This window comes from Pongo abelii, chromosome 5, assembly GCF_028885655.2.
Source record: "Pongo abelii isolate AG06213 chromosome 5, NHGRI_mPonAbe1-v2.0_pri, whole genome shotgun sequence".
In the NCBI taxonomy this organism is placed as follows: Eukaryota; Metazoa; Chordata; class Mammalia; order Primates; family Hominidae; genus Pongo; species Pongo abelii.
In genome coordinates this window covers 147752274-147775147 of record NC_071990.2, presented here as the reverse complement: position 1 = coordinate 147775147, position 22874 = coordinate 147752274, and the positions used below count along the sequence as shown (strand labels likewise).

The 22874-nt window shown below is 36.0% G+C and overlaps 1 protein-coding gene and 1 pseudogene across 3 annotated transcripts in view; both read right to left on the bottom strand.

Annotated features, from left to right (window-relative positions):
- The window catches only part of GRM1 (glutamate metabotropic receptor 1), a 420592-nt gene that overhangs the window by 262815 nt on the left and 134903 nt on the right, over window positions 1-22874 (bottom strand). For all 3 annotated transcript variants that reach the window (XM_024248538.3, XM_024248540.3, XM_054558275.2), the window contains exon 3: window positions 19199-19448. In XM_024248538.3, coding sequence (XP_024104306.2) covers window positions 19199-19448 — 250 coding nt within the window. The remainder of the gene's footprint in view (window positions 1-19198; window positions 19449-22874) is intronic.
- LOC103891018 (FUN14 domain-containing protein 2-like) lies at window positions 6694-7403 on the bottom strand (annotated as a pseudogene).

Below are 22874 nucleotides of genomic sequence, written 5' to 3'. Positions count from 1 at the left end.
TTTTTGAATTAAATCACAGGGATGTTCCTAACCCAGCTTCACCTTAGCAGTGCCAGCCAGTGGGTGATGTACATAATGAACAGTACACAAGTTGGTCTAGGGCAGATAGTTCCAAACATGAATATATAAGCATAAACATTTGGTATCCAAATAAGAATGGCTTCTAAATGAGAAATTTTTAAAAATACATAAAAATTAGATGCTCAACATCAACATCAGCAGGGATAAGTCATATTGATAGAAGTTGAGCATCCCTAATCCAAAATCCAAAATGTCCCCAAACCTAAAACTTATTGAGCACAGAAGACATGAGATAGTGACACCTTTGCTTTCTGATAGTTCAATGTACACAAACTTTGTTTCATGCACAAAATTATTTAAAATATTGTATGAAATTACCTTCATGCTATGTGTATAAGGTATATATGAAATATAAATTAATTTCCATGTTTAGACTTGGGTCCCATCCCCAAGATATTTCATTGTGTTTAGAAAAAATATTCCCAAATCAAAAAGACATCCAAAATCCCAAAGCATTTCAGCTAAGGGATACTCAGCCTATATAATATGATGAAAATGGCACTTTACCTCTGTGGTCTTCATCCCCCAAATCCATAACATCAGTCTACTAATGAGAGAAAACATTAGACAAGTGCTAGATGACAGACATTCTACAAACTACCAGACCAGTACTCCTCAAAACTATTGAGGTCATCAAAGCAAGGAAAGTCTAAGAAACTGTCATACCCAAAAGGAGTCTAAGGAGACATGACAACTAAAGAGAATGTGGTATTCTGAAACAGAAAATGGACAGTAAGTAAAAACTATGATCTGCAGAAAACATCGACTTTTGTTATAATGCAGTATCAATATTGATTCATTAATTATAACAAAATTGTAACAAATTAATTGTAACAAATGTACTCTACTAATAAAATATGTTACTAAAGCTTACTAAGGGAAATTGAGTGCTGAGTATAGGGGAACTTTCTTGACCTATCTTAGCAGTTTTTCTGTAAATCTAAGAATAGTAAAATTCATCTAAAAAGTAAAATTTATCAAACTAATACACAGAATAAAGAGTTCTGTAGGCCTGTTATTAAAAAAAATCTCTGCAGACCTATGATGAGCAAGTGCTTATATGACTACGAGATTGTGATCTTTCACAGGCATTTTTTTTGTCTACAATTTTAAAATGCATTTTTTAAGGCAGAGACAAGAAATGGTCAAACTCAAATTGCAAAAATGCATTTATTGAGAGCAACAGCAAAAGAAAATTATTCAGTGAAGGCAGAGATGCCATTTAAATAATGATAACTGAGAAAGGAATGCAATTCATTTTTTTTTTCAAAACAGTACTCATAAGTTATCCAGCTTCAAAAAGTTGCAAATATGTGAATATCAGATTTTAGTGTGATATAAAAGCTCTGAAATTGAATGCCAGGAATTTAAGAAAATTGAGTATAAAAAATACATATATTAAGCTATATAAAAAATCAAAGAGCCAAATTAAAAGAAACACACTTTTAATAATATCCTAGAGGAAAGAAGTGAAACTTAACTTGTACAAACTATTTTCAGAACATATCTAGCAGAAAGAGAATGAAAATAATCTAAAATTTTTAACTCAGGCTATTCTATTCTATTCTAGCCTGCTGTGAGTTGTCAGAGGAAGTCACTCTGGGAATACACGTCAGTTCTTGTTATTCCCCTGGGTTGAGATTAGGAAATCATATATTGAAACAATGGACAAAAGGTCAGACATAGAGGGCTCACTTACTTTACTTTGCTGCTTCCTTTCCTGGTCCTCTGTTAGGAAAACGAGATACAAACTTGAAGCCAAATACTTAAGGCTTAAAGAAGAAAAGAAAGCTCAGGCTGAGTCCATTTAGTAATACAAGGCTAAAATGTATAACTAATATATATTAGGGGAATTCTGTTAAATGCAGGGGAATTCTGTTAAACATTTAAATTCCATTTTCTTCATAAAGGTCGCAATAGCCCTAATATGATAGATGTTAATATTGGTATCACTTTACAGAAAGGTTAAGTAACTTACTCAAGTTCTCTTAGTAATGAATGGGGAATCCGTAGTTAGAATGCAGGTATTTCTATTATGGAGGCTAGTTAAAAATTATTCTATGAGTAATTATCTGATGTAATTTATTGCTTATTTAGAGAAGTAACCTCGTTAAAAGATTTAATCCTCTTCTAAGAACTTATTGAATCAACTAATTATTTTGGTATAGAATAGTACAACTTCATTGTTGCTTAGAAAATACACAATATTTAATATATCTTGAAGGAAAACTTACAGACTTCTTTTTTCCTTTCAAATATTTTGAGCTGTTGATTCTACAGGAGACAGAGCCAAGTGAACTAAACCAAAATTTTAGTATATTAAGATCTCTGAGTCTTTATTACTGATTTCCTTACCTCAATTGACCAGAGAAGCTCATGGGGAGACATTCAAATTATAGCTATTCACTTTAATCCTCAAAAAGAGGTAAGATATTAACCCAACAATTCTAAAACAGCAATTATAACACATCATGGCTTAAAGTCAAGCACATCAATAAATTTCCTAATTTATTAATCCCTTCCAGTTCCTAAGAGGTGTTTCAAAACTTCTGCTTGACTATTGCTAGTTAAAGGATCCTTGCTGACACCTAGAGAAATCTATTTTATTGTTGAATAATCACAATTGTCAACATTTAATGAGAATTCATTGTGTATCAGGTACTGAACTGGACACATTATTTGATATTAAGAATTAATTGAATACCTATGAAGCCTAAAGCACTGTTGAAAGGGCGCTAGAGTTTCAAAAGCTAGCTAAACAAAACCGTGCCCTTATCATGATTATATTTTATTATTTAATCTTCAGAATAACTTAGGAGATAGTTACTACATTTAGTGAATTTTTGTCTCTCTTTTAAAGTGAGGAAAGAGGGTTAGAGGTTTCCCCAAAACCACAATGCCTATTATAACATACAGGTTTAGACAACCCAAGTATTATTGTAAGCTCTGTGAAATACAACCAATATATTTTTATAACCTAATGTAACCCATACCCTATCATCTATAGGGAAGATGGTGGGCCTTTCTCATCTGGCTAGTAAGGTATAGCATATACATCTTTCTTTTTCCTTACCATATGAATTGTGCATGAAGACTTGAAAACTCCAGTTTGTGACTTTAAAAAGAAAAACTTTCAATGACCCAGAGGAGGATATTTTGGATTTATGGGATGGATTCCGCATTTGTATTTATGTGTATTGTATTGTTTTATTTTTACTTCTTACCATTTTGAGGGAAAAACTAACTTCTGTAAAGCAAAATACTCCTGTTTTTCATATACTGCTCCTCAAAGTCACATGGAAAATATAATAAACGTAACAAAGAAACACCATCTATAGACATGTCCAGACAACTGGTGAGAGGCTTTACCTGAAGCTTTTAAAATAGATGACATTTAAGGAAAGTAGAGGTTGTAACAAGTATCTATTACAAGTCTCGAAAACTCAAGTGATAACACTAGCACAGGGGAGGTATGTCCTCCAATGGTATCATTGAAAAATTTTCATTCTGATTTCTGCTTTAAACTCATTAGCATAAATAGCTTTAAAAGCAAGACTATAAAATGACTAACAGCCAAGTACATTTAATCAGAAAAAGTGATTTCCAAATGCAAATACTATGGGTCTGTTTCTACCACCATAATAGGCAGCCTCTAAGATGATCCTGCCTCCTTGTGTTCATTCCCTTGTGCAATCTCCTCCCCTTGAATTGCTGGACCTAGTGACTTACTTCTAATGAATAGAATATGGCAAAAGTAACAGGATATCACTTCCACAACTAGTTACCAAAAGACTGTGATGTTCTCCCTTCTCTCTCTCTTGATCTCTCTCTCTCTATCCGTCCCCCACCTCAGGGAAGCCAGACCTCACCGGGGCTGGCCCCACACAGAGGTCCACATGGCAAGAAACTGTTAGCTCCAACAAATAGCCAGCAAGAATCTGAGCCATGGCAACGGCAAAGTGAATGAGTTTGAAAGCAAGTTTTTCCCAAATTGAGCCTTGAGATAATGAGATTTTGGTTGGATGAAAACCATTTGCATTTCACAAGTCTTTCTCTACAGAAAGTCAGCCTCAGCCAAGACTTTCCTCTCTTTAAAGAAAATTCAAGGCACAAAGCCCTGGGGATACAAGTGTAAACATTCCTAATCTAATAACCCAAAACATAGTTAACAAGCTCTTGTTTATCTTTCGGAAATTATAAGCTTAATTAAGTGATTGTATAACAACATAAAATTTTCCAATAGTATGTAGTGACCAAACTCAGTACATTGATATAATAATTTTCAATATTCTACTTTGGCAAAACATACCAGCAAACTACACACAGTATACCTCTTTACTGACATAATTTGTGCTATTCCAGCTCCTTTGCACTTATCTAGGTTTGAAATCCCCACAGGCATGGACTAGAGTAAAATTTAAAAACTATATAATGTGCTATATTTGATGAGCAAGGAGAAAAAAAAAATATTCATATTTCTCTATTAGAAAGGAATGCTAAATCCAGAAGCCCATAAAGTCATATCCAGTAGTTATTGTGTAGTGTCTCCACACATCCCTGAAGCTGTGTCTACCTTTTGGAAAAAAAAATGCCTATGGCAATTTCTAGGGAATATACCTTTCTAGGGAATATACCTTATCTCTAAGAAATAAGATGTCAGATAACAAGTAAGGATTCATATTCTTCCAAATATGTGAACACACCTGACATAAACATAACTGAAACTACAACTCTGAGTAAGAACCTCAAGGAAGAGCCAGGTGCGGTGGCTCACACCTGTAATCCCAGCACTTTGGGAAGCGAAGGCAGGCAGATCACAAGGTCAGGAGTTTGAGACCAGTCTGGCCAACCCCATCTCTACTAAAGATACAAAAAATTAGCCGGGTGTGGTGGTGGGTGCCTGTAATCGCAGCTACTCGGGAGGCTGAGGCAGGAGAATCACTTGAACCCAGGAGGTGGAGATTGCAGTCAGCCAAGATCGCACCATTGCACTCCAGCCTGGGCAACAGGGCGAGACTCTGACTCAAAAAAAAAAAAAAAAAAAAAAGAACCTCAGGAAAAAAAATTATTCTGCAATTTTCAACCACTCCACAGAATTTAGATAAAACTCTGGAATCATCCATCAGTGAGAGAAGTTGTTTATTTTTACTGTCTAGAATGATTAAGGCAGTGGCTCTTAATTATTTTACTATTCATCAAAATTAGTTTATTCACAAAAAGAGATGGGATATGATAGGATTGGAAGAGTCAAGAGTTTCTTTTTTTCTTTTCTTTCTTTCTTTTTCTTTTTCTTTTCTTTTCTTTTTTTTCGAGACAGAGTTTCACTCTTGTTGCCCAAGCTGAGTGGAATGGTGCAGTTTCAGCTCACTGCAACCTCTGCCTCCCGGGTTCAAGCGATTCTCCTGCCTCAGCCTCCTGAGTAGCTGGGATTACAGGCAGGCGCCACCATGCCCAGCTAATTTTTTTATTTTTAGTAGAGACGGGGTTTCTCCATGTTGGTCAGGCTGGTCCTGAACTCCTGACCTCAGGTGATCCACCCACTTGGCCTCCCAAAGTGCTGGAATTACAGGCGTGAGTCACTGCATCAGGCCGAAATCAAGAGTTTTCTAGTCAAAGAACTTGCATACTGCAGTACACCTGCTTCTGAATCCATTTATTACCAAAGTCCATCCAAACTTTTACCCAGCCATTCATTCGCTCACTCTCCTGGGTCAGAGGAAGAAATGTTGCCTCACTTTTCAAAATCCAGCCTTACATATTTATTTATGATCCTATCTCCCTGATCAACTTATCAGTTAGTGTTTCTCTACTCTTCCAAAATCTATCTCTTTCTGTGAAAAGTATAAAGTGTTATACATTTTTCAATTTTTTAAATTCAAATAACATTAAATATGACAAAAATAAATTCTAGGACTATAAAAAACACTGTTTTAATTTCAGACCACTAACCTACCCTCTAAGACTCATATGTTGCCTTGTGGAAATATAGTGCCCTCATCCCAACCCCACATTGAATATCACTGAGCTAAGACCTTTCTTGGCTATCCCTCACTTCATATAGCTTTAAGATTCTTACTTTCTATCAAGTTCTTCCCTCAATCTACCAATCTCTTAAGGCTTCCTCACTCCTCTACCAAATATTTCCTAGATACTGCTTTTTCCACAGACTACTGACACCTGTCCTCTCTTTGACCTTCCGCTCAAAATAATAGCCAGTCAAAGATGTCCATGCTCAAATCTCTGGAACCAGTGAATACATTCGGCAAAGAGAAATTAAGGTGGTAGATAAAAATAAAGGCTTCTATTCACCTGGTCTGAAATTAGGGAGAATGTCCTGAGTTATACAGGTGTGCCCAATGTAAATACAATGCTTATTAACAGTAGCAAAGGGAAACAGAAGACAGAACAAGGGAGATGGCAGTGTGAAGAAGACTTAGCCCAATGCTACTGGCTTGAAAATAGAGGAAGAAGGCTGTGATCCAAGGAATGTAGGCAGATTTCTACAATCCAAGGAATGTAGAAAAGGCATGCCAATATCTTAATTTTAGCCCAGTAGCACTCATTTCAAACTTCTGGCATCCAGAGCTTTTTTTTTTTTTTTTTCTGAGTAAAGCATATCTTTAATAGTGACTGGAAGGAGAAGTAATATCTATTGTCTCTTCTGCCACCATCAAGCTCATGGTAGGACCATATTAACTTATACCAACAGATGCTTCTCAAAGCCATTTGAATTTGCCACAGCAGGGAGGAAGTCATGGGAAAAGAAGAGGCAGGGCTCTATGCCCTATGATGGAGTATAGAGGCTGGTGGCTGGAAAAAAAACAAGAACAATAGAAATGAGGTCATCCTCCTTATGATGCCATGCCAAGCAGAAAACCTCTGAAAATTCCCCCAGTCATTAGAACATTCTTCTTCACAAATGACACCACCTCCTCAGCTTTGCTCTTGACCTCAGTAGGTATCTGATTGCTTTTATGGATCTTCAGCTGTTCTTTTGCTTTCTTCATGTCCTCCTCCAGTTGTTGCCAGTCATCTTTGATGTACTCAGTATGACTTGCAAGCTGAAGGAGAAAAAATTCACCCCCCACAGCTGTTGCAGCCAATTTTCAACCTTTTGGAATATGAACCCCATGCATCATCCAGTTGAAGCTTCCAATTAAGAGCTGGGTTGCCACAGGATACTTTTTAGCCAGAGATTCAGATTCCTGTCCCAACATCTTATTCCTCCATGGCTGATTTTAAGCAAATTCTGCAAGATCCAGAGACTCAAAATTTGCCTCAAAGTGTCCTTGACTGGACATGGCCATTTCAGTGAGCTCACCTCCCAAAGGCACCATGCAGAGGATCCACTCTGTAGGATGTAGAGTGGTGTGCAGTTGCCACGCCAGGTGGCTTTTGGCACGTGAGGGCCCAGAACTCAATATTAAAATTTCGTATTTTTAAGTCATTAACCTTGTGGTAATTTGTTATAGTAGAAAATAGAAAATAAATACACACTTCCTCTGCAAGCTTCATCATGGTACCCTACTTACACGGGAGAGTACTCTTAAGCTAGACAAATTTTTATTTGAATATCTTTGCTGTAGTGACTAGGTAAGTGGCTCTGGATAAGTCATCAAACCTCAGTGAGCCATGGTTTTCTCATATATAAAATGCCCCTAGTACATAGCACAAATTCAAAAAAGATTATTCAAGTGATTTCACACTGCAAAAAATAGACTTCAATAAAATAATCTACCCAAGATAAAAAATATAAACAATAACAAAATCAAGCCCCAGAGAAGAGGAATAGAATTAGTATCTGGAATTGTTACAACATATTAACAAAATTTCCAGTTTTTAACCAAAAAAATGAGATATTAAAAAAAAAAAGTGTGACTCACATACATGCAAAAAAAAAGCAGGCAACAAAAAACTGCCTGTGAGATGGACCAGATGTCAGCTATAACAAAGTCTTAAAAGTATTTATTATAAATATATTCAAAGAACTAAGGAAACTATGCTTAAAGAAGTAAAAAAAGGATATAATGACAGTGTCTAATTAAATAGAGACTATCAATTAAAAGGCAGAAGTTATTAAAAAACAAGAACCAAAATTAATTCTGGAGTTGAAAAGATAAACAAAATGAACAGTTTACTATAAGGGCTCAACTGTAGGTTTGAACTGGCAGAAGAAATACTAAGTGAATCAATAACGATTACAAAACCCAAAGAACAGACAGAAAATAGAACAACAATAAAAACAAAAATGAACAAAGCCTCAGAGAAATGTGAGATACCTTTAAGTGAGTGTACCAACATACATATAAAAAGAGTACCAGAAAAAGTGGAGAAAGATAAAGGAGAAGAAAAAATATTTAAAGCAGTAATGGTTGAAAACTTTCCAAATTTGCTGAAAAATCTTTTACCTACATATGCAAGAATGAACTCTAAGTAAGATAAACACAAGAAGATTAAGGCTCAGCATAGTAAAAATTGTTACATGGGAATAAAGAGAAAAATCTTGAAAACAGCAAGTGAAAAACCACTGATCATATAAAAAGAAAACCACAATAATATACAGAAGTAATCCCTTATGAAAAACAAGAGAGGCCAAAAGACAGTTGAATGACATATTCAACATGCTGGAGGGAAAAAAAAGTTGTTAGCCAAGAATCTCGTATCCAGCAAAAATATTTTTCAAAATTAAAGGTGAAATAAAGATACTCTCAGATAAACAAACATTAGAGAAAGACAAATCAAAACCACATGAGATATCATTTTATGCTCACTAAGATGGCTATATAAAAAGGACAACAATGATAATAAGCCTTGGTTAGTATGTGGAAGCTTCATACATTGCTAGTGGGAATGTGAAATGGTGGCCTCCTGCCTTCAACAACTAGAACACGAAATAAAATATATGAACCAACTGTTATCAGACATTGTATAAATGTCAATATAGGACTATAATTCTCCAGAAAATTAAAATCAAAGAGATGAACCAAATTGCCCATGTTACTGTCTGGTGGTAGTCTCTAGGCTGCAGAACAGGGAGGGGGAAATTCAGCAAAAAATAAGAAAACAGGGATCAGAGTTTGGGAAGGTTGAAGCAGGTAGACTTACTGGGACAGAGTACTGAAAAGGAGAAAAGTGGGTTGAAAAACAAATCTTTGGAGGGATTCCCTCCAGTCTTTAGCTAAGTTCTGATGTACACTTATCTGAGAAGAAAATATCTAAGGCGGGAGAAACACTCACTGGAAAACATAGAACAAACAAATCCTGGAACGTACACAACACTGAGAACAGCACGTACCCCATAAACTGCAGTGGAAAGCCTGCCTGGCAAGACAGAGAAGGACATTAAAACAACTACTCTAAATATGTTTTTATATATCCCAGAAGAATGACCACGTTAAGAAAAGAAACAGAAAGTAAACAAAATACTCAGGTATAAATTCTAGAGATGAAAAATACAATATTTGAAATTTTAAAGTTACGTGATGAGATTAACAGCAGATTAGATGTTGCAAAACAAAAGATCAGCGTACTCAAAGTTATAGCAATAGAAACTGTTGAAAATGAAAAAGAAAAAAGTGGAAAATAAATAAATAGATAAATTTTCTATGTAAAAATGTCAAGAAGTCAAATACATATAAATGGAATCTCAGCTAGAAAGAATATAACAGCAAAGGCAGAAATAATATTTGAAGAAATAATGGCCATTTTTCCAAATTTGATCACACTTAATCTAAAACGTTCAATAAGCCCCAAGTCCCATAAATATTTAAAAACTACATCAAGGCTTATCATAATAAAATGACTCAATTCTAGTGACAAGGAAACATGCTTAAGAGCATTCAGTTATAATACATATTAGAGAAACAAAGGTAAAAAGAAGTACAGCAGATTTCTCATCAGAAACTATGCAAGTCAAAGTATAATTAAGTAATATCTCTGGAGTATTGACAGTAAAAGTCAACTATCAACCTAGAATTCTATACTAGGGATTTTTTTTCATTAAGACAAAATTAAAACATTTGCAGGCAAAACAAAAAGTATAAGAAAATTTGTCTCAGTAGATAAGCCCCACAAGTGATGTTAAACGAAATTCTTTAGGCAGAAAAAAAAATCCAGATGAAAATATGGACTAATACAAAGGAATGAAGAAGGTCATAAATAGTTTTTATACTGGTAAATATAGAAGCTAATTTTTCTCATTTTTTATTTCTTGAAAGATTATTCACTATTTAAGCAAAAATAACAACGTATTTTGAGTTTAAGAATAGATATAGAAATAAAATATATGATAACAATAGAATCAAAAGTCAGGGAGAAATAGAAATTTACTACCATAAACTTCTTATATCATATGTGATGCAGTATAATGTTCTTGGGACACGGGCAATAACAACGTAAAAAAGTATATTTTAAACCCTAGATCAACTATTCATAAAATAATTGTCATAGCTAGTAAGCCAAAAATAGAGATAAAATGGAATGCTAAAAATTCAATTAATCTAAAATAAGAATATACATACACATATATTACATTATTTTTAACAAAATGACAAGTTAATTTAGTGAAGAAATAATATTTCTTTTAGTAAAATGTTCTCAAACGACTGGGATATTCTTACATAAAAAGAACATTCACTCTTATGTCACAACATATACAAAAATTAGGCCCAAATGAGTCATATATCTAATATGAGGGCAAAAAATATAAAACTTTTAGAAAATGTTTGTGACCTTGGAGGAGGTAAAATATTTTTGATAGAACACAAAGAGTATAAACCATAAAAGAAGAAATTGATAACTGCACTGTTAAAATTCAAAATGTTTTATCTTCCAAAGACACTCAGCAGAATAAAAATTTCAGATACATATTGAGAGAAAATATGTATTATACACATATACCATAAGTCACTTGTGTCCAGAAGTTATAAATAACTTTTACGACTCCATAATGAGAAGATAAACAACCTGAAAATCCAAATGGACATAGATGTGTAGGATATTTCACCAAAAAATATATTAAAATGTCAGATAAGTACATTAAAATGCTCAACATTATTAGTCATTAGGAAATGCAAATTAAAACCACAAAGAGATGCCACGATACACCCACTGGAATAGCTAAAAGTAAAAAGACTGACAATACTATTTTGGTGAGGATGTGGAGGAATTAGAACTCTCATACATTGCTGGTGGAACTGCAAAATTATACAGCCACTTTGGAAAATAGTCCATTTCTTATATGGTAATTGACAAGGTTAAACATACACTTATGACCCATAATCTCACCTCTAGATAGTTCCTAAAGAGAACTGAAAATACGTGTCCACACAAAGACTTGTACAAGAATGTTCACAGCAGGACTATTCCAAATAGTTACAAATTAAAAACAATCCAAATGTCTATCAATAGGTAAATGGATAAGCAAGTTGAGATGTATCTATGCCATGGAATACTACTCAACAATAAAGAGGAAATTAGTAATATGCCCAACAGCATGAAGGAATCTCAAAAGTATTTTGTCAATTGAAAGAAATCAGACACAAGAGACTATATTCTGTATGATTCCTTCTATGTGAAATTCTAGAAAAAGCCAAAGTGTAATGCCATGGTTGCCTGTTTCCAGGCGTTGCGGCGGAGAGACTGCAAAGCGGTACTAAGAAACACTGTGCAAGTGTTCCACATCACGATTGCTTTGGTGCTTATGTCACTGTATAGAGTTATCAAAATGCATCAAATAAACACATAAAATTGGTGAATTTAATAAAGCTAATTTGAAGAGCACATACAAATTACTAAGTCCCTTCCCCAGCATATTAAACTGGAATCTGAAGAAGGTAGAGCCCAAAAGCTAAAGTTTTTTAAACCTCCCCAGTTTTGTGATGTAGACAGATAAGTGGTTATGGAGAGAGTCTAACTTAAGGAACAATGCAGTCATCAGACCCCATTCTGGTAATTAGCAAGAGACAGTTCATTGGTAGGCCCCAGGCAACTCTAGACTCATAACCTTGAGTTATGTTTAAATGCTCCTGCTTTGCAATTTGATTAGTCAGAAAACTGGAACATGACTATGTTTTAGGAGGGCAGGTCAGTAGGCCAATTTGGGCAGCAGGAGAAGACACCAACACAGGAAATAAAGAGAACTGCAAATTGTTTTTTACTACTCCTACTACTATTTACTAATCTCAAATGTATCTGTAGTTTAAGACAAAAACCTTGAAGGTAAGTAGATTTCAAGAAAGAAAAAAACAGAGCTGAAATGGTAGAATAATGGACAATAGAGTTAAACTTTCACTTTGTCTTCCCTTTCAAATATGCCCTATAAGTAGTTCATTCATAGTGAATGCCACATGAGTGCAAATCCCTGATCCAGGCATCATAAGGCAGTGATTCTGAAAGCTAATTCATCAGAGGGGGAAAATAAAAAAAGAAATAAGATCCGAAGTCCTGACCAAGAAATTGTATTGATGGTCTAAGGTGAGATCAGGGAATCTATTTTTAAGTGTGTCTGCTGATTCTGATTCAAACCCAGGTAGGAACTGCCACAAGTGCTACAAGAACATATTAAGATAAATTTCATATTGTCTCTGATCAGCATCAAAGACAAAATGAGCTGAATGATAATGACATCCTTTTCCATCTATTCAAATTGGGTAGTGCCATACAGACGCAGACAGTACCAGAAATCCTTTTCCTCAATGTTTTAATACCCTAAAGGCAGGTAAAGACCATGAAAGTGGAATCTTTCATGTTTCAGATGTCCGGTATCTGAAACATGAGACTATAGGTGTTAGAATATAGGAAGGGTTTATAATTACCAATTTTGAGGTAAATCAGCCACCTCAGTTATTATGGAAATCCTGAGCAATTCTGCGTCAGAGATCTATAGTCACGATACCTGTTGATATCTTACAAATAATATTTATTCTCCAGAGTATTCTAAACAAAATTCCTTATCCTTCCCAAGCAACATTTCTCAGTCTTTTTCTAGCAGTGTAATTTTCCACAAAGCTCTCATTAATCTGCTGTAGAGCAGGAGTGTTTTAAGAAAAGTATAGCCTGTCTGCAGGTTTGTAATCATTTCCTGCCCTTGGGAGCTGAGAAAAGGCCAAGTCATATATCTGTAAGTCATGACCATTATGCATCAGAAAATGCTTATCTGCCTTGCTGGCCTTCTGATTATAATCCATTTTTGGAGATGTCACACTTCAATGAAAGTCCACATTCTCTTTAAAATAAAATCTTTGCAATTTTTCCTGAATGCTGCAAACTTTAGATTTTTCCCCATTTTTTTTCCATAGTGGAAACATGAAAGCTAAAATAACTCATATTTTATTTTTAAAAAGTATATGAAACATAACACCATGGTATATAATCTTATATTTCAAGGATATAGAGGTCACTTTCCCAAATGTGTGTTCTGAAAGAAAAAGACCCCAAAAGGTACACAGTAAAAACCAAGTACTTCATTTGCTTTTAAATGAAACTGTAGTCTTCTTTCCAAATAAAGCAATTGCTCCATTCAACCATTTTTTTATACGTGTGTTTGATGTGTTTGTTGTGTTTCAACTAAAAAAGCATGAGATTAAAATTTTCTTGGATCAAGTTTTAGCTAAAGGGCTGGGGGTTGTGTTTCTCTGCAGTGAGGAGTGATAGAAAGTTGACCTAATGAGTGAGAAGATCACAGAGTTGCGAGAAACAATAGATAAAAGAGCACACACTAGTAAGGGACAAGCAATTGAAATGCAAGAACTGTAAAAAAAAAAAAAAAAAAAAAAAAAAAAGATGTAGTCATAATCCAGTAAAAAGGGCTAGAAAATATATAAATAAATATGGTACACCTAATATGTCTAGTCAAAGACTCCTAACAAGGCAGAATGTGAACTTACAGTAAAGGCTTTCCAAGATGAGGAAACCAGGGTGGAGGCTCAGGATAATGCCAACACTAGGAAAAGGACTAAAGTCAGAGGCTCTCACTCACCCTGAAAGAATAGTGTGTCTTTAGGGGAGCTAAGGTACCGCCAAGGGACCTACTAGTGAGACCCAGTGATGACTCACCAGGCAAGCAGGCATTTTGTGATCAGACAAATAAGACAACCCAAATGGGTTGTTGTTCCAATTTTACAGATGAATTGTGGAGATACAGGCTGATTGAAGAGCATCAACCCTTACCAAACCAGGTAAAATTTACTGATTCTAGACTATCAAAGGGAAATCAGGGGTCACATAATGAGGCTACATGCTCTCTCTACTAGCTACCAAGCTTTTTGATGTAGTTATTAAAAAGTCATCATACCAAAACACTATGCTAGGCATGAAGGAAAATAAACAGCTGTATAAAACTTGGTTCCTACAGTTGAGGAGGTTACAATTCAATACCTATATATGTATATGATAATATGGTTCAGTAGTAAGTTTGAATATTGACTCCTCCACTTATTAAACTTAGGAATTTGGAGTAATTACTGAACTTCTCTGCTTTTCAAGTCAACCTTTCAGGGTTGTTGTTGGAACTAGAGACAACATATATTAATAGCCTAGTACCTACCAAACCGTCAATAAATGGTAGCTATTTTTTGTGCTCATACACATAAATTATTCTGTTTTACTTTCTTCAGATAAAAAAATTTAAGAATTAGAACAGATCCATCAGTTAACTATTAGAATTTTAATAATTGTAACTTAGAATTTTAGAGAAATAGCACTCATTCCAAGTTGACTTCTACATAAATATAGTTCTATAGATAAAGCCTGGTGTGCAAAGAGAATGATATTGTAAAGTCTCATGTTAAGATAAAGAAATGAGCTGGAAAAGAGGTTAAATGAGTTATCCTTTAATGAATTATCACAGGAAATATTTAAAACTAAGCATGAAATAAAAGAATGAAAAGAAATAAAGAATAACTAGAAATGTAAAATAATTTTCTCATGGGAGATACTTTAGCTGATTTTCCCAAAGAAGGTGACTCTAAACAGTGAATTAAATCTCTGGAAGAGAGAGCAAGTTAAAAGGAAACTAAGATTAATGCCAATATCTCTTAAACAAAACAATCATGGAAAAGCTCTAACTCTTATCTCACATTTTGTTTTGTTTTTCCATTACCCCACAAACTTACTAATTAATAGCACAGATTCTGATGTTGCAGTCCCTAACTTCAAATCCCAGCACTGGCACTGCAGCACTTTTTGACAAGTTACTGTACTCCATACATTGAAAGGGGAATAATATTAGTACCTATCTTATCACATTGTTGTGGCAATTAAATGAGTTATGTGCAAAGTTCTTAGAACAGTGCTTATATATAGTAAGTCCTAAACAGGTATTATCAGATGCAGGTGCATCATCAGCATCACAATCATTATTACAATTATTATTATAGTGAGCATAATTCTGAGAAGCATCTTAAGTAAAGCTTTCATAGAGACAAGAAGAAATGATTCTTTTGCACGATGATTAACTTGATTGTGATTAGTTAATTTGCTTGGTGAGAATACTATGCCAATTTATTCAAAGTCAAAGGTTTGATTCTCCCCTGGGTCTGCTGGCTATATTCCATAACAACAGATTTATCCTAATACTGACCAGCTTATTCTATGAATTCTGGTTTTAACAAAGTGGGTGGTGAGAAAATTGATCAGCCCAAATTCATGAATAATATTAGATAAATCTATAAATACATCCCTATTGATCTTAGATTAGTTATATTGTCTCAATATATTACAAATTCTAGGACTGGAAAAATGTTTAAAGATGATGTGGAGCCAAATATTTTATTTTAATAGAAAAAAATAGGCTCCAAGACAAAAAGCTACTAAGTAAATAAGATAAAATAATTGCTTCATGGCATAGCTAGAGCTCTTAGTCCATGTTTTGTTTTGTTTTGTTTTTTCATTACCACCACATTTTTTCAATATATAATATTTTTATTCTCTATGAGAACTTCTTTTTTTAAAAGTCTATTTTTCTATCAGTATAGTTCATTATTCCATTCTAAGCAACTCATTCCAAGTGGTCAAATATGGAGCTTTGAAGGCCTTTGTAATGAGTTTGTTATGAAAGAAATAGGGGGTCATTTTAAGGCATTAGGCATGTAAGGTGATGAGTGACATTACTTGACTTAATTTTTTAGAAGATCACTTTGCCTTCTATGTTAAGACTAGATGGCCAAGAGGTCCAATTTTGAGGTTATCACAATAAGCCAAGGGAAAATGATCGTGGCTTGGACCAGGATGATAGCAGAGGAAGTGGTGACAAGTTTTCCACATCTGAATATGTTTTGATGGTAGTGCCAAGAAGAGTTCCAGACACATTGCATGTGAAGTGTTAGAGAAAGTAACAGACATGGAGATGAGGGCATGTAGGTCTTCATTTAAAAAGTCCTAATTTTTTTAACCAAATCTCTCCTGCTGCTACCTACACCATGATTTACTATATGAAAAGAAGTTTATGACCACCTACACAATGCCCTCTTGTGACTCTGGCAGTAGCCAGAATCATACCATGTGTTATGAAAGAAACCAAACAATGGCTTCTGATCTCAAAAAACTTCAACATTTGGTAGATAAAATCCCTTAGAAAGGAAGGGAGATATATTTGACAGCATTACTAATGTAGCTAGAAGTTATAGCTTGAGGTTAAACTGTAGCCATTCTGGACATGTCTGCTGAAATGAGGGAACCAAACCCACCACATGTCCATTGACATGAGTGACAGAGCAGCATTTAGGATAGAATCCATCCCTGATAAAGAGAGGGAATCAGTCACTTGAAGGGAAGGCTACTTCTAAGGATGGCATCATCTCACTGCTTGGCTCTGTCCCCAGCTCAGCTCCTTATGAACTCATATCTGGATGTCAGGGAAGGGTGAGAAAATTGTGAGCAAAAAAATTTTAAAGGCTGCTTTCATTAAAATTCTCTAAGATTCGAGATTAAAAGCCAACACCATTTTGATAGACACTCGTGGAAAGTAGCCCAGAAGAACAGAGAGACACTTTCTTTCACTTGGCAAAGAGTATGGTATAGCTTTGTCATCTCAATGATTCCATGCATCAGTGACCGTAACTATTAGCACAGGAAGCAGTGTCCTCAGAAGCTCAGGTGTTCATTGTGACAATAGCTCCCTCGGATATGTCAGTGGAATCCAGCAGAGGTGGGGCAGATAAGAGGAATAAAAGAGGTAGACATCACATGTAGCTGACCTCTTCATAGACAAGCACATAAACAAACACATGTGAGACTCTCAGAAATACTTGTATGAGTTCAATTGCATTATTAGGAGGTAAAATAAAAGAGCTAGAAAGTCTTAAGTTGCCATTATCATTCTTGTCCAGCTCACAATGGTGACAGGATACATTTTTCACACTCCAATTACACACCTCACAATTTTGTGTAATTACGTTTCATAATTAGGTAGCCTATATGCCCCAAAGCTCACAGGTTTGCCACATCTTTTCAATATCTCCAGAACCCAGGTAGATAGCCTTTTTTGAGGATATTATAAAAAGAATAAATTCTGCAAAACAGACTATTGTTGTTTTGTAAATTATAAATATGAGAATTTTTTAAAAACAAGCAACCTTCCTAAAAGCAGTCATGTTACAGAGCAATGGAAAGGCCTGAATGTCTGGACACCCTCTGTCCTGGTGCATATATTACTCCATGTAACACTTCAACAATATTGCTTACCTTCTTTTCATTCCTAAAAGAAATAACATTTCTTATTTAAATACTCCTTAGAAGACCTGCTTCCTTATGAACATTTTATTGGCTTCCAAAAACTGCACCATGTTGAAGACGCCAAGTTGACTCTGTGTGCCAGTGTGCCAATTTTGCCCATATTGAATAATTATCTTAATCATGAATTACAATTTGACCTTGGCTCCACACCTCCTCATGCTTGGAGAGTATCTCTGTTTCTTTATTCATTTATTTGTATTTCTATCCTATTTTCTTTTAAAAAGTCCCTGAAGTGTCTTATACCTCTAATTCCAGGTGATGGCAAAGTTAGTATTACTAGAATTGCAGTCATTATTATAAACACAAGGACAGAAGGGAAAGGTCCAGTGAGCATGTCCACACCAGTACTACCCAGCTTCCAAGAGAAGAAGATCAGTGGTTGAGGCTCTTTAATGGGTGTGATATGATTGTCGTGTACCCAGAAGAAGAGATGGGAAGAGACAAAGAGCTTCAGAAGATGAGTGTGATAGGGTTGAAGATCAGTAAAGATCAGGTGAACTCAGTAGGTTCCTGGGGAAAATTGAGCAGGTTATTTATGCAATATTAGAAGCTGGCAAATTAAACAAGATATCTGTTAGGTCAAAAGCCCTACGAAAAATCCAGTGATGATGACCATCTATTGCCAAACAAGTACACATGATTTAGAAAGAGAACAGAAATTTTGGGAGCCACCACCAGCAATTCCAGAAATGACATGCAGAAAGCATCAAAATGAGCTATCTCAGAAATGTGACAAGATGATGTATTATAAAATTCTACAGTTCCGTTGCATATCTTCACTTGTCTTTAGCCAACTCTGTAAATTTCAAATCTGAATACATATTTTCCATTTTCACTGCTGTCCTTTATCCACTGATATCTCAATAAGATGCTCATGTTTAGGAGGTAGGAAGACGTAAGCATCGGCTTGGGTGTGGAGAAAGCAAGTGAAACAAATAATTCTCCAGATCAAGACATATTCTGCCAAACAGCTTTCCATCTTTTTTTTTTTCTGAAAAAGTATCAGTATCTTGTTATATGCTGCTGTGCTCTTGTTTTTTTCTTTCCTTTTTTTTTTATATATATATATAGTTAAGGTCTCACTCTGTCACCAAGGCTAGAATGCAGTGGCACCAATCACAGCTCACTGTAACCTCAAACTCCTGGGCTTAACCAATCCTCCCTCCTGAGCCTTGTTCTGCTGTTGTTTAGCAGGAAGATGCCAATATTCACATTATCAGTGAGATCCAAAACTAATGTTCAGCTCAGCACTGCACATCTCTCCCACTTTGGAGTTAGCAAGTCTAGTTTTGTGAAAGCAAGCATATGTGTTTCAAAGTGTATGTGTGCATGTGTGTGTGTGTGAGAGAGAGAGACAGACAGAGAGAGAGAGAGAGAAACTTACCTTCCAATGAGTGAGAACTCGCCCACGACGCCAAGGCGCCGCATGGCGCTCAGGAGTCCTCGCACTGTCATGCCTTCACAGAAGCAGACCACCACTCTGGCCTTGGGAAGCCTCTCTCGGAGTTTGCGCAAGAGTCGGTCAAAGCTCTTCTCCCCAGCGTTGCTGTAGATTTTGTCAGAATGGGCGATGCAGAGGCCTTCCTGGGCAGCCAGCTCTTTGAAAGCGTCCATTCCGCTCTCCCCATAATTCCCTGTCCAGAAACAATCAGAAGATGTTCAAGACAACTGTGGCAATAACACTACTTACACAATGGAATAACAACTTGTTAGTCACAGGAATGGAGAGAACGGACTTGCCAAATAATTTGTAAATATGACTGAGACTGAAGGAAGATCTGGATGGATTAAAGAGAGTAATCAAATATAACCAGACAATCAACTCTGTGGAAATAATGAGAGACGATCTGAGCTAGGGAACGTATAATGAGACATGTTTTATAAAATGAAGGATTGCTGTCCTATTTTACAACCATTATTAATAGTTCTTGTCCCAGATTTTAACCACGTAGGAGAGATCAGTGCATTGGACTAGGGAGGTCAAAGGAGCACGAAGAGAAGCTCTGTTTATTTGAGGACTTGCTTCAGCTGGCTGCCAGGTTAAGAGGCAGACGCTCTTGGTGACATAAAGTCCTGCAACGTTTCCACGAAGAATGAGTAAGCAAAATAAATGGAACACCTGGCTAGGCCAGAGATCAGTAGACCAGAAACAGCTATAGGGCTTTGTCAAAATCCACCATCCTCTGACAAAGTGACGGGATTATGAGAGGTTTGTGTCTTATATTTTGATTTTTTTATAGCATTCTTGTAATAAAATACACTTCAAAAAACTGAAAACTCATAGAAATCAATGAGATAAATATCACACTTTACAAGTTCCCTGTCTCTCTATTCCACTGATGATTTTAGCCTCCATTTTATGAGGCTCTGTGTCTCTATTCCTCTCCCGAAGTTTGGGGATTTTCACTTGCATGTGGATGATACATCTGATACCATGCCCTCACGATTTCTCAAACTCCCCACTTCCACTGATGTTTCCTGTAACCCACACATTCCAGGGTCACACTTTTGACCTTGTTATCACAGATGTTTCTAATACCCCTGAATGTGGATGTCAAACATCCGTCTCTGCTACCTCATCTCATCATACAAACTCATATATTCTACTACCCCTACCACAGCACTTCTTCGACCTCATCAAAATTTCAAATCCATTAACCTTCCTATTTTTTCCTTCCATCCTTCCTCTTGTTTCCTTCCTAGCCCAGCTTAGATTTCATAGTCTACCTCTTAATTGCTTCTTGCAAATTCCTTAACTCTCTTATGTTTTCCTGACATTAATGTTAGTTAAACCCAATCATCTGCCTATTCCACGTCTACACCTGAGCACCTAAATATGGCTAAAAAAGACACAACCTTGCTGAATGGTTTTATTTAAAATTCATCAGTACACATACCAAAAGGGATATTCAATAGCACAAGGAAATTATACTACATCACCCCTGTAAGTAAATTTTCTTACAGAAGTAAGAAATTATTTTGTTAATTATTAAATATTAAATATTTCATTAATTATTTCATCCTTACTCTTCTCTCTTCAAATTTCCAAACTACCAAAACCATTCCCACTCCCCATTTCGGTTTGGTCATCATTTCATATTTCAATAAGAACATAGAGTCGATCAAAAACTAGCTTTGCCTCCCACTACAACATCTATAAACATTTCTTCACTGGCATTTATATTATCTATCAATCTTTCTGTTGTAAATTTGAAGTGTGTCTACTTTAGGTTAGAGCCAACTCCTGCTCACGGACACTAGATCCCATCACTTTTTGTCTATTCAAGGAGTTTCTCCTACAGTTGTTCCCTCTCTTGGATAATCAATTTCTCCTTCCTATCAGTGTTAATCAAAAAGAAAAATACCCCTGACCTCATTGTCCCTCTTGAGTTACTGATTCATTGCTCCTGTTTATAGCAACAATAGTTGCCTAGGTCAATGTATTTGCTTCTTCTATTCTTTCCTTTTTAGCATTTTTTTCTCTTTGTCTTAGTTGACATCTAATTGATATACAAAACCTGTACATATTTAATGTATACGTCTTGATGAGTTTGGACATAGGCATACCCATCACCTCAGAATCTTCTCTTATCAAAATATTCTCTTGTCAAGATCAGCAATAATCTCCCTGTTTCCATATCTTGTGGTCTGTTGTCTTCATCAACCACCCAGTTGCATTCAACAGTTGGCCATACCCTCCTGGAAACATTTTATTCATTTATTTCTGTAATACAGCCTTCTCCTGTTTTCCTCACTTCACTGGTCACTCCTCAGTATGTTTGCTGGATTTTCTTTCTCTGCTCCAATTGTCGTACCAGGACTCAATCCTGAGAAATTTTGTCTTTTTCATCTATACTCTCACCATAGGTACTCCTACTCTGTCACATGCATTCAAATGATATTTGAATGCCACTGTTGAATCCCAAATACAGATCTTCAGACTGAACTGCCCCTTGGATCAAAAGATTGGTTTATTTAGTTGCCTACCTGATGGTATCCATTTGTAGACACTTTAACATATTTGAAATAAAATTATTTCCTTCTCCACTTTGCAAATCTACTTCTTCCAGACATCTATTAGTACATGATGCCATTAACCACCAAGTTGTGCAGTAACAAAATTTGAGAACTACTTTTATTTCTGTCTTTTTCTCACATTCCAGAACCATTCCTGTAGCCCTTATCTCTAGAACATTCTTAATCCTTTCTCTTTCCTCTATTTCAGCCTCTGCCACTCTAAACTGTGTCTTAGGTCAGGTTATTTAAAAACAGAGCCTAATATGAGGATTATTTTTCAAGTAAGTTATTGAGGAAGGGAAGACAAAGAGAAGCAGGGAAGAACAGTAGGAAACAGCTAAGCAGAAACATCATTTAAGCTAAAGAATAGCTTCAGACTGACAACACAATAAAGTGCTAGAGCACATTATACCAGAGAGTTAACCCCACCTCCAGGCAAGGGATCCCCTTGTCAGTCAATCATTGGCTAAGGTCTACAAGAAGGAAGACCAGGTACCGCCTCCCAGAAAGCAGGCAACTGGGACTGATAGAAGCCTACTTTCTTTTTTTTTTGAGCCGGAGTCTCACTCTTGGTCGCCCAGGCTGGAGTGCAGTGGCACAATCTTGGCTCACTGCAACCTCTGCCTCCTGGGTTCAAGTAATTCTCCTGTCTCAGCCTCCTGAGCAGCTGGGACTACAGGCATGTGCCACCACACCCGGCTAATTTTTGTATTTTTAGTAGAGACGGGGTTTCACCACATTGGCCAGGCTGGTCTTGAACTCCTGACCTCAGATGATCAACCTGCCTCAGCTTTCCAAAGTGCTGGGATTACAGGCATGAGTCACTGTGCCTGGCCGATAGAAGCCTACTTTCATGGTAGCTAGTAGACTGGCACACACAGCAGGTAAAGGAAATCTGGGTGGGCCAAGTATAGTATCCTCTACACCAAGTAAATATTAGCTCTTACCTAGACAAGTGCCATAGGCTCCTGATTGGCCTCCCTGCATCCATTCTTGTTCTCAGTGATTGATTTCACACCTAGCAACCAGAGTAATCTGTTAAA